This window comes from Panthera leo, chromosome B4 (assembly GCF_018350215.1).
Source record: "Panthera leo isolate Ple1 chromosome B4, P.leo_Ple1_pat1.1, whole genome shotgun sequence".
Taxonomy (NCBI): Eukaryota; Metazoa; Chordata; class Mammalia; order Carnivora; family Felidae; genus Panthera; species Panthera leo.
Window position 1 is genome coordinate 30,754,102 of NC_056685.1, and position 12,911 is coordinate 30,767,012.

General features: G+C 35.5%; 1 protein-coding gene across 21 annotated transcripts in view; it reads right to left on the reverse strand.

The window, feature by feature from the left end:
* PARD3 (par-3 family cell polarity regulator) overlaps positions 1 to 12,911 on the reverse strand; it is a 661,643-nt gene that overhangs the window by 246,654 nt on the left and 402,078 nt on the right. For 15 of the 21 annotated variants that reach the window (XM_042945320.1, XM_042945324.1, XM_042945313.1 and 12 more), the window contains one exon: positions 11,961 to 11,999. The exons of the other annotated variants lie outside the window; for them this stretch is intronic. In XM_042945320.1, coding sequence (XP_042801254.1) covers positions 11,961 to 11,999 — 39 coding nt within the window. The remainder of the gene's footprint in view (positions 1 to 11,960; positions 12,000 to 12,911) is intronic. 21 annotated transcript variants of the gene reach the window in all.

A 12,911-nucleotide genomic window follows, 5' to 3' on the forward strand; every position in this document is an offset into this window, starting at 1 on the left:
CCTTGATTGTTTCCATCCAGATTCAACTGTTTCTTGAGTCAAATTCTTTCAACAAAACACAATAAATGCGTTTCCTTTAATTTGCCTCTCAAGCCATTTGTACGTGACCATGTCACTCAAGCTCATACGTCTTTCACGTACACACGTATGAACAACCCGAGTGTTATTTTGCATTAATGCAACCTATCATTTTTTCCTTTACCTAGTACTCAAACTGGCATTATGGCTTAGCATATTAGAAGTAAGAAGCCTGCTGGATGGGCACTATGAAAGCTATTTGCTTTCCCACTATCCTCAGAACAGCAGAAATACTTATATCTGAAGGGAGATAGAAAAATAGCCACAAGTGTGCAGCACCAAGGCCCAGACAGGTTCCCTTCTTCCCCAGAAAATAGTCCCAATAGCTGCAGGAAACAGCTGGCTCACAGGTCCCTTTGATCCTGGTTAATCTGAAAAAATGGGTAGATCTATAAGAGAAGAAATAAAAGTTGATTATCTTAAGTAGTTGAAAAATAATCATGAGCAGAGTCATCTCTGGGCTTCAGTATATTAAGATATTAGTAAGAGAGCACAAAATATTATGAAAAGGGGCAAAAGGAACAGGATACATATGCATGTCATATGGGACCATAAAATTACAGATGTGAGTCCAATAGCTGATTGCAGGCTCTGAAATAAATGACTCAACAAACATTCTACCATTTGTGAAATAAAAGGAGATAAATATAAATATATAAAATCTGCCTTCAATGCCTGCTAATATATTGGTCATTGGCCCCAGTTCCTGATACAGAGCTCCAAAAACCCTTGTAATTCCTGGTAAGAGTGTTTGACACAGAACTCCTAAATCCCATGGGATTTTCTGGATGTTAGGGATATCTTTTCTAATGAGGTGACACTTGGTGGGTTCCTTGGTGGCTCCTGAATGGACTCTTATCACCAGAAGCCATGATTAGAGGTTTGGAACTTTAGTCCAAGCCCATTCTCCAAAGAGGGAGAGGGGCTGAAAATGGAGTTAATAATTGATGAGGCATCCATAAAAATCCCAAAAGTATGGGGTTTGGCGAGCTTCCAGGGTGATAAACACATCCATGTACCAGAACGGGGGCACACCCCAACTCCAAAGGAATAGTAGCTCTTGAGCTTGAGAACTTCCAGACTTCACCCTGTATATCTCTTCATTTGGCTTTCCATGTGTGCCCTTTAAAATATTCTGAGTGGGAGCCAGTCTTGTGGGCTGAGTCCTTAACTTGTGAGGTCTAACACTAATTCCAGAGGGTATCAGAAGTACATGGTGTGGAAAACTCACACATTGAGTGTGAGCAGAACGGCAAGGTGTTTTGCTGCTCATTTTTCCACTATAATTAATTGACTTCTCACTCCCTTTTCCATGGAGTTAGTATCATTATTACACAAAACTGAGGAAGTACAAACAAAAAGATGAACACTGCCACATCAAATAAGAGAGATGTGAACAAGGAATACATTAAAGAAAGATAAGTGGACCAAAATAATCACCATCATCATCATCGTCTACTTGCAACAAAGCTTATCAAACTGCTGAAAAAAATTTGTTTTAAGTAATGAATCTAAGAATGCAGAAGGTATGGTGAAATGGGCACTTTCTTGCACTACTGGTGAAATATAAAAAGGTACAGACATTTATAGAAGTCAATTTGACAATGCTTATCAAAAGCCTCTACATTTTGTTTATCATTTAACCCAGAAATAGTACTTTAGTAATATGTCCCAAAAAAACTACCAGAGGTCAGGAACAAAGATTTAACTGTTCAGATGTCCACTGCTTTAATAGGACAGCTAAAAATTAAAAACAACCTTTACATATGATATTAAGTAGATTAACACTATTCAGCTATTAACATGTCTTTAGAAAGTGTCCCATTTGGGGGAAGAGAAAAACATTTATGACGAAGAAATTGGGTTTTATCCTGTGAGCTTTCTTAACTTCTAATACTTCACCCAGTATAAGCCTTGATATCCTATTTTAATAAATTCTTTAATGTCTGTCTTCTCAGTAAAAGCATTAGGAGGAATATATCACTGTGTCCTTCTGCTTAGGACATAACATTCATTACCTACATGATATGTGCCAAGGACATGTATATATTAGCTACATCGGTAAAGAAGAAAATCATTTTAAAAAGTACACATCAAAATGGTGGCACTGAAGTCACATAATTGCAGGTGATTTTTCCCCTCTACGCTGACTGAATTTCATACCATCCACTATACGCTACTTTTTGTACTATAAAAATCCCACTATGTGCCATTTCTTTAATTTCTCTTGCTCTTCAAAAACCCAGTGTGGGAAAGAAGGGATAGGAGGATGGTTATACATGTTGGGAAGGGGCTGGTGCCGGGAGGGGAAATCTTATGGTAGCTCTCACAAAACCATTATGCAGTAATGCAGAACGTCATACTCTCAAGCTAACAAAAGGCTTACAAAAGATTACATTTATTCAATACAAAGAGCTTAAATAATATGCAGTTATCACACGTAGGAAGAACCATTCTTGTTTTTAATATAAAGAGGAGGATTTTTTTTTAAAGAGAAGTTATCTTGGCTTCATTTGGTTATTGCACAAAAGAATAACCCTCCAAAGTTTCTTTAAGTTACACACTTCAGTTTATCCCATATGTGTGATGAATGTTTATACACAGTATCTGTGCTGATATATTAAGGTTAATTATTCTTATTAGCAAAGTCAAAATGTCACATCTGGCCTTACTGTACTCTATTCCAAATCAAATGGTAGACATAAAATAAGTAAAATCTAAAGAATTGATTTGCTTGATTATATAAATACTGATAACAAAATGTTTTTTACAGTTATTAATCTATAATGTCAAGTCATAAAAATCCTTATCAAATTAAAAAATTCCACACAAATCCAAATTGAGGCATATTCTCAAAGTAACTTGTTCTTCAAAACTGAAAAGATAAACTGAAGAAGTGTTCCACATTAAGGAAGACAAAAGAGACATGACAACTAAATTCCACACATGGTCCTGAATTGGAAACCAGAGCAGAATTTGATTCATATGAATTCATTCATTCATTCATCTCTGCTTGCAATAGAGAACATTAATTGGGGCAAGTGGTACTACAATACTGTCAAACCAATGTTAGTTTCATGATTTTGGTAACTATAATGTGGTTACATAAGAAAATGTCCTTGTTATTAGGATAGACACAGTGAAATATTTACAGATAAAGGGGAATTACATCTACAACTTATTCTCAGTTCAGAAAAAAATATATATAGTGGGAAGAAAAGGAGAAAAAAGTAGACAGAAGGGGAGTGGAGGATGAAAGATAATTATGTATCAAATGTGGTTAAATAATAACAATTGGGGAATGTGGTGAAGGGTATACTGGAAGTCTCTGTACTATTTTTGAAAGTCTAACATTTCAGAATAAAAATTATATGTAATAACTAATCCAGAATAGTTTTGCTACACCTAAAACACTTTTCATTTTAAAATAGATATTTCTACCAATTTAAAAAAAATAACCTAAGAGTTCAACAGCAAAGAAATCATATAATAAATTTAAAAAATATTAATTTTATTACTATCCACAAAGGAGGACAATAAAAAAAAATAACTAAGATAGATTTCTCAGGGAAAGCACACCAAACACTAAGGAACCCCTATCTTACTGTAGTAATAGTAAGCAATTTCAAATGAATTCCTTAAAGTTAACACAGAGATTGACTCTACAAAATCATTATGATATTTGTAATATCATGAAAACATTATTCTATCCCAACTTTGGAGAAACATAGTTTTAAAATAAGTTTGAATTAGGGTACCTAGCTGACTCAGTTGGAAGAGCCCGAGACTCTTGGTCTCAGGGTCGTTAAGTTCAAGCCCCATGTTGGATAGAGAGATTACTAGAAAAAAATAAATTAAAAAAAAAAGTTTCAGCCATTTAATTCAAGCTTTTTCCTTTGAATTATAAGTTTAAAATAAGTTTGAGCATTTAATAGTACAAGATGTTATAAAATGTTTTGTGACAATAGCAATATTTGCTGCTCAAAACCAAACAATTAAGGTCAACATATGATTAGTATATGATAGTATAATTCTCCATCAAAAAACTCAGAAAAGAAAGTTTTTGTATACTTTTATGTGTTCTCTAGAGTATCAAAATTAATTTACATTATAGGCCCGCAGAAGTGCTTGATGATGAGTTTAACACAATGAATTTGTATAAAAATATTGATGGAGATGTAATGAACCAAAATCCTCTCCCTCCTTATGCTTCCTCTTTGCTTTGTCTGACTTAAGTTTTTTTTTTTTTCTTTCCAGCTTTTTTGAGATATAATTAATACATAACATTGTGAAAGTTTATGGTGTACGATGGGTTGAGTTGATATACTGACATTGAAAAATGATTACCATATTGAAAAATCATTAGCTAACACCTCCACCCATCACATACTTATATATTCTTTTTGTGGTAAGAACAGTTACGGTCTATTCTCTTTGCAACTTTCAAGCATATAATTATTATACTACTTACTATAATCATTATTCTGTACATTAGATCCCCAGAACTTCTTCATCTTATAAGTGGAAGCTTACACTCTTTAACCACATCTCCTGGTTCCTGCCATCACCCAGGCTCTGGTAAACATCATTCTAGTCTGTTCCTATGAGTTTGGCTGTTTTAGATTCCACCTATAAATGATACCATATAATATTTGCTTCTGTGACTTCTTTCTTCTACTATAATGCCCTCAAGGTCCATCTGTGCTGTTGCAAATGGCAGGATGTCCTTCTTTCTCGTGGTTGAGTAACATTCCAGTGTGTGTGTGTGTGTGTGTGTGTGTGTGTGTGTGTGTGTGTGTGTGTATTACATCTTCTTTTTCTATTAATCTATTGATGAACACTTAGGTTATTTCCATATCTCGGCTATTGTAAAAAAAAGTTACAATGAATAGGGGAGTGCAGGGATCTCTTTGGGATCCTGATTTCAATTTCTTTGCATATATACTCAAAAGTGGGATTGCTAGATCATACAGTTCTATTTTTAATGTTATGAGAAACCTTAATACTATTTTCCATTGTAGTTGCACCAATTTACATCCCCCATCAACAGTGCACAGGGTTCCCTTTTCCCACATTCTCCCAACACTTGTCATTTTGCTTGTCATTTTGATGATAGTCACTCTAACAGTTGTGAGGTTATTCTTGTGATTTTGATTTGCATTTCCCTGATGATCAATGATGCTCAGTTAAAGGCCAAACAAAATAGAAACATAGTACTTTTTTATGGATCTCTTGGTCATTTGTATGTCTTCTCTGGAAAAACTTCTATTCAGTTCCTCTGCCTATTTTTAAATCAGACTGTTTGGATTTTTTGCTATGGGGCTGTATGAGTTCTTCATGTATCTTGGATATTGACCCCTTATCAGATGGATGATTTGCCAACATGTTCTCCCATTCTATAGGTAGTCTTTTCATTCTGTTGATTTCCTTTGCTGTGCAGAAGCTTTTTAATTTGACGTAGTTGCTATTGTTTATTTTTGTTTTTGGTGTCAAATCCAAAAAATCAGCAGCAAGTCCAACTTCAAGTTGCTACCCACTCTATCTTCTCGGAGTTTCATGGTTTCATAAATCCACTTAAATCTTTAATCCATTTGTGTTGAAATTTGTGTATGGTGTAAAATACAACTGTAGTTTCATTCTTTTGCATGTGGGCATCAAGTTTTCTCAACACAACTATCATTTCCCCATTATATATTCTTGGGTCCCTTATCATAATTAAATTGGCCATATATAGATAGGGTTATTTCTGGGCTCTTTATGCTGTTCCATTGAGCCTGTATATCCCTTTTTATGCCAATACTTTACTGTTTTGATTACTGTAGCTTTGTAATATAGTTTGAACTCAGGCAGTTCAAACTATATTGATAGTTTATGATCAATACTTTATTGATACTTACTATCAAGTAAATAAGCTTCTCAGAGGCAGTGTAATGACTCTAATTTAGCTGTTCTCTCTTAACATTACTTTGGCTGCCAGGGGTCTTTAATAGTTCAGTGTGAATTTTAGTATTGTTTTTCCATGTCTGAGAAAAAACATCACTGGGATTTTGATAGGGATTGCATTAAATCTGTAGATCACTTTGGGTGATCTACAATATGGACATTTTCACAATACTAATCCTTTAAATCCATGAGCACTGAGGACATTTCCATTTATTTGTGTCACCATCAACTTCTTTCACCAATGTCTTACAGTTTTCAGTGTTCGGATTTTTCACCTCCCTGGTTAAATTTATTCCTAAGTATTTCATTTTCTTAATGCTATTGCAAATGGGATTGTTCTCTTAATTTCTTCTACAGTTTTCTCATTTTACAGTGGGGTCATTATGGTAGCATTTACTTGATCTACTATAACCATTAGTTAAATGAACCTATTAATGATGATGCTTATTACCTAGCTCATTAAATCTCTAAATCAAGACTAAATCTTCTGAAGGTAGCCTATCAAGATGCCTCCTGATCTTCAGGGAGGTTCTCAAAGACTCCCCAATGTTTCCCTGCAGTTTCCATAGAGAGAACCCACTTACTCTTTTGGAATGCATTTTGAATTCATGACATTAAAGCATGGACTATATCTTATCTTTAATGTCTAGTATCATCCCTAAACCATATTATTCTAAAGTCCTACTCTTATCTAACAGCCTTGAATCTGTTTAACATAAAATTATATTTTGGGGGTACCAGGGTGGCTCAATCAGTTAAGCGTCTGACTTAGGCTCAGGTCATGATCTCAGAGTTCATGAGTTAAAGCCCTGTATTGGGCTCTGTGCTGACAGTGTTTAAATAAACATTAAAAAAATTATATTTTGACATGGATCTTACTCAAGAGTTCTTGGGGGCTCAGTAAGCAAGTTTGCATTAGTCCTATTTGAAGCCAATGAAGAAACTGACACTTTGGTAAGTTAAGGCCTTCTAGCCAGCAGGTAAATCCAATAACTCATTGTGATGTTAATTTTTTATATGTCAGCTTGTAGGGTGTTTTTGAATGAGATTCATACTTAAATTAGATAAAACACAAGCCTCCACAATGTGGGTGGAGCCCATTCAATCAGTTAAAGGTCAACCAAAACTCACAGGCCTTCCTGAGCCAAGAGGAGATTGTCCAGGAGACTGACATCAGAAGTCATCTGCACCAGTGGCTCTCCAGGGTCTGCAATCCGCTGACTGAAACACTGCAGATTTGGACTTGGTGGCCCTGACAATCACACTAGATAATCTGTTATGCTAAAATCTCTTCCTAAACACAGATGTATCCTATTAGTTCCATTTCTCTGGAGAAGCACCGTGACTTAGTACACCCAAGTACTGTCTTGTCCAACCAGGACATCCACAGAAGAGTGCTTTCTATCGAGTAAATAAACTTCTCAGAGACAAAGGAGTTATGTTCAGGGCATAGAGCAAGTGACACTGAGCCTCTGTTAAATATTTTGGCATTTTGTTCAATCCTGAATTGGTAACTTGAAGCTAAAGTTTCTAATCTTAAAAAAGGACTTCAACTATTTCCATTTTGACCTCAATCTGTACTTTCTAATAGATTAAGTTCTTGTTTTCAGCTTATCTCTTAACTGAGGCAAAAGACACAGTGGGCAAATCATGTCCTCATGGGAACCAAAACTAGCCCCTCAGGCAATAAGGACTCCCCTGAGCCAGCAAGACCCAAGTGTGACTGACCCCAAGACAATGATCAACTCGACATTCACTGCCCACCTGTATGTGTTAGAGACAGTTAGTTAGGTTCTAACAGAAGACCTGGAGGCCAAGAAAAAGGAAGTCAAGGCCAGCTCCTGAGAAAGTCAGTTGCCTGTCCTGGCAACAATCCAAAACAAAACCACAAGAAGCTGGATCAAACCAGATAGGCCCAAGATGGCTGACAAAGTAGGCCAGAAACCCCTGACCAAATAAGGAAGGAAAGGCTCAAAACCTGCTTCTGAGAAATCCCCACCCCAAGTAGTGAATATTCCACACCTTCAATATAAGATAGAAACCCAACCCCCAGGGCACTCTCACATCTTGAGAGGATACTTTCACTTTTTTTAGATTTTTTTTTTTTTTCAAGTTAATTCATTTGAGAGACAGAGAGAAAGAGAGCCCAAGTTGGGGGAGGAACAGAGAGAGAGGGCGAGACAGAGAAACCTAAGCAGGCTCCACACTGTAGCCACAGAGCCTGATGCAGGGCTCAGACTCACAAACCAGGAGATAATGACCTGAGTCAAAACCAAGAGTTGGATGCTTAACCGACTGAGCCACCCAGGCACCCTAGAGTATACTCTCACTTTAATAAACATTCCTGCTTATGTCCCTCGTATGCTCTATTGTTTCTGTCCTGGAATTCTTTCTCGTAACAAGACCAAGAGCCTTTGGTGCCATCTTTGGGACAGGCTGGGTTGAGGCCTCAGGGCCTGTGGTCTCTCCAGTTCACCCAGCAACACTTGTACCCACCGACCTTTGCTCCACATTTTCCTTATATAAACCTAGAAGTATATTCAGCACTTTGGAGACAATCTCTGAGATATTAGCCTACTGTCTTCCTGGTGTTGGCCTCACTGAAATAAACCCCTCTCTTGTTTCACCTCCAGCCGTCTCTCTGCCTCTGGATTTTGTCAGGAGCAAGCGTCTGAACCTGGTGTATTTGGGACCCAAGAACTACATGTTCTTGTACCATTGCACCCTGGCTACAATCTGCTGGTCTCATTAATTAAGATGATATTTAGAAGACAATCTGCTGCTCTCATTAATTAAGATGATATTTAGAAGACGTACAGAAAACTTATATCTCATCAATTCAAGAGGTCTAGTAGTCACTGAACTTACTCAACATACCTTAATGACATATTTTCAATTTCTCAGACTAAATCAGTTATGGGTCATTGTAATAATCAACGAACAAACGATTAATTGAGTTTTAGGACCTATCTATTCTCGAGGTGCGTACAATTACATAAAAGTTTAAATAACAAATATCAGAGAATTTCAAGCCTTGAATGAATTTAATGACTTGCCCTCAAAAGGTGCAAAGAGAAGCAGAGGCCCAGGAAGTCAATTTTTTTTAAGTTATAAATGTAACATGAAGCCTTTAAAAACCCAAAATGGTATTATATTATATACATAGTAAGAGCAGGAACAAAGGCACAGATGTGAGAGGACACAGTAAAAACAAAACAAATAAACAACAACAACAAAACACCAAGAAACGGAAAAGAAAATATTTGGAAAAAAAACTGGGATTTCTGACTCAGTTCAGAAAACCCTCATTAGAAAAAATTTCCATTGTAATCAGAAATCAGACCCACATACATATGCATATAACTTCTTTTGTTAGTGATTGGATTGTCATTTGCTGGGCAAATTTTCTCCTGAACACACAAGGCTAGTGGGTGAGAAGTGGAATGAAATGGACCTTGGAATTCTCAGTGGAATACTCCATTGAAAGCCCATGTCACTTCTTCCCTTTAGTGATTGAAAAGGTCAAGACTAATCATCAATTTCCTCACCAGGACTGCCTAAATGTTTTCAGAGAATATGTCTATCTTTACAGCTTACAGCAAGATTTTCTGTCTCACACTGTCCTAGACCTTAACAGGTGGTGATTATGGGCAATGCCCCCAACTCCCCCCTGCCCCAACACACTAGAAAATCCTCATATAACTTTTAATTCCCCAAAAACTTCACCAATAGCTTACTGATGACCAGAAGCCTTACTGATAACAGAAATGGTCGATTAACACCTATTTTGTGATATGTATTATACACCGTATTCTTACAATAAAGTAAACTAGAGAAAAGAAAATACTATTAAATAAATCATAAGGAAGAAAAAATACGTTTACAGTACTGCACCATATTTATAAAAGAAAAAAAAAATCCACATATACATGGACCCACGCCATTCAAACCCTCATTCAAGGGTTAACTGAACTTTATGTGTGAAATCATTCTGTTTTGCTAAAAGCTCTGTAAGAAGATTCTAACAATAAAGGGGTGGTTATTTACCGACGGTCACATTGCAAAATACTTCCCCTGTTTGGCATTTACCTTTTCACTATTTCATGGTATGGTTACTGCTATACAAAAGTTACACACACGCGCGCGCGCGCACACACACACACACACACACACAAATCTATTTTTCTAATGACATTTTGGTTTTGCCCTGCTTGGACAAACATTCAGTACCCAAAGTTAACAGAGATTTTTCACATATTTTTAATTTATATTCTTGTTTACATATTTTTTAATGATTTTTAATATTGTTTAAGGTTTAATTTCATAACCAACTGGGATTTACTTTGGTGTATGGTGAGAAAAAAAATGTAACTTTTTAAAGTGAATAGCCAATTTTTTAAAACATGAAATAAACCATAGTTTACCACTATTTTGAAATACCACCTTTAACATATACATCAGGTCTGTTTCTATTTTGCTAATGTGTTCAAATGTTCTCTTTGTCTATTCCTGTAACAAATATCATGCTATCTTAAGAATTTTAGCTCTACAGTACATTTTGCCGTCATTATTGCCTATGAAATAGTACAGATCACACTTGTGCCCAGTTGAAATTCTTTAAGATCAATCTGTCCAATTTCCCCTACCCTTTCCACCTACTCCCACCATATTCATACACAAATACCATTGTGATTTTGATTAGTTATCACTGACCAACTGATTTTATGAATAAAAAACTATGACTATAAATTTTCTATCACTCATATTTCTGAATGTGTAATATTTTCAAGGTTGTTTACTGATTTTCCTCCGAGGTCTGACTTGTTAACCATGATTGTGATTATAGAATATTTTCAAATAACATTTTGTTTATTACATTCAAAGTTATCTGTTTATGAGTATGTAAAGAGAAACCAAACCTGTTAACTATGTTATTCAAATTCTTCACACTCTTATTTTTTTTTTTCTACCTAATATGACAGTTTTGAAAAATACACACTAGCATCATCCACTGGAGATATGGTTTTGTTAAATTTTCTTTGTACTTAGAAGAATTTGGGAATGATACGCTTTTATGCCATGTTGTTTGATGTATAAAGGATCATGACTGCTAGAATTTCTACTGGATGTTATGTGTCAATATAAAGCATCCTATCTTTTTACCCCATGCCGTGCAACCACACTAAAAACCATACTTTCAGAGACTGAAAAGGCTGATATGGCAATCCCTACTTTCATTACATTAGCATTGCCTGCTAGAACTCAACTTACTCCTTTATTTCCAGGTCGTATTAAGATTTGTCTCTTTAACAGAATAGAACTAGGTTTGCATTTTAATCTAAGCTGTGAGTGGTTACCTTTATTAAGAGAAATTACTTGTTATAATATGCTACATTAACTTATAATAAGTAAAATACTTGTAATGGCTATAAGTTAATATGACAACTAATATGTTTAGCCTAATTACAGATGTATCACTTTATTTTTTCTGTTTATGATATTTTATTGTGCTTTCAGCCCTCCCTATTTTTTCTGTGCCTGAATCAAGTCTTCTTTTTTATTTATGTTTTTACTTTGTAGCCACTGAAAATATAACATGTCACAACTCATGAAGACTTTTATATGTATGTCAAACTACTACACTTACCAAATTTTGGTCCCTCTTATTGTGAAGGTGAACAGCAAACTATTCTAATGTCTCTCTCTGTTCTAACCCTGTTTACCCAAAGGAAATTATGAAACATTATCCATCTAGGGTATTAACAATAAGTCACCTTAAGATGAGACCAGTTGGGAATTTAATGAACCTATGTAGTAGGTTCACAATAGATTGTGAGTGAGGAAGAGGGAGGGCAAGTAACTTCATATTTAATTAGTCAGAAGTTAGTTCCATTTATCTCTTCAACATCTCTGCATCCTGCAAAAGACAAAGCTCTTACCGTTTCTTTTGGAATCTGCATCTGGCTTGGCTCTGCATTCTAGAAGAATTGAAGAAAAATATAAATACAGACTGACCGAAGCCATCTTCAACACACAGGGACACAAAGCTTGACTCTACAGGAAATTTTGCTGGTTCTTAAATTCCACAAAATATAAGGCGGGTGATTATATTATGGCTGATGTATTACTGTCTTCCAAACTTTCACTGATGTGATTATATTATCTTATATGTATGTGTGTGCGTATGTGTGTGTGTGTGTGTGTGCATATGATACAGTTATATTATCTTGTGTGTGTGTACGTGTGTGTTAAGACATTTTCCTAGATGTAAATTCTGACTCCCTCACTCACAGTATATCATGAATTTATTATTTGGAAGAAAACAAATCTCACCAGACTGCCTCTCTATTCGTGGCACTGTTCTAATTCTGTTTTTTGCATTTCCCAACTACGTCAAAGTTATGAGGTATGTTTTAATTTGATAGCTAGACCAGATAATAACAGTCTGAACCACAAGTATTATATGATAAATACTACACCGGTTATAAATGTGATGCTTTTCATACATTATAGAGTTGCTTTAATTGGATAGATATTTAAAAGGTTGATTTATTAAAAAAAAAAAAAAAGGCACATATTGATAAAAGTATTTTGTTTTAGACACAGAATTTAAACACAGACACCCCAAACAGAGGAAAAGAGTTTTGTTAATTGGATTCAAAGATCATTTTAAATGCAATCCCCCACTTTAAGTTTTTCAGAATTATATTCTTTGAAATCTTAAAAAGCAGCTGCAACATGAATAATAGACTGACGGCCTACTGGCTCACTCCTTAATGAAAAGCTCACAAGCAATAAATTAAATAACCAAGAGAAAAAAAAAATAAGCAGCAGAAGGGGAAAACAGAAGCCTGGAAGATCAAAATTGGACAAGAAGAACCTGAATAACC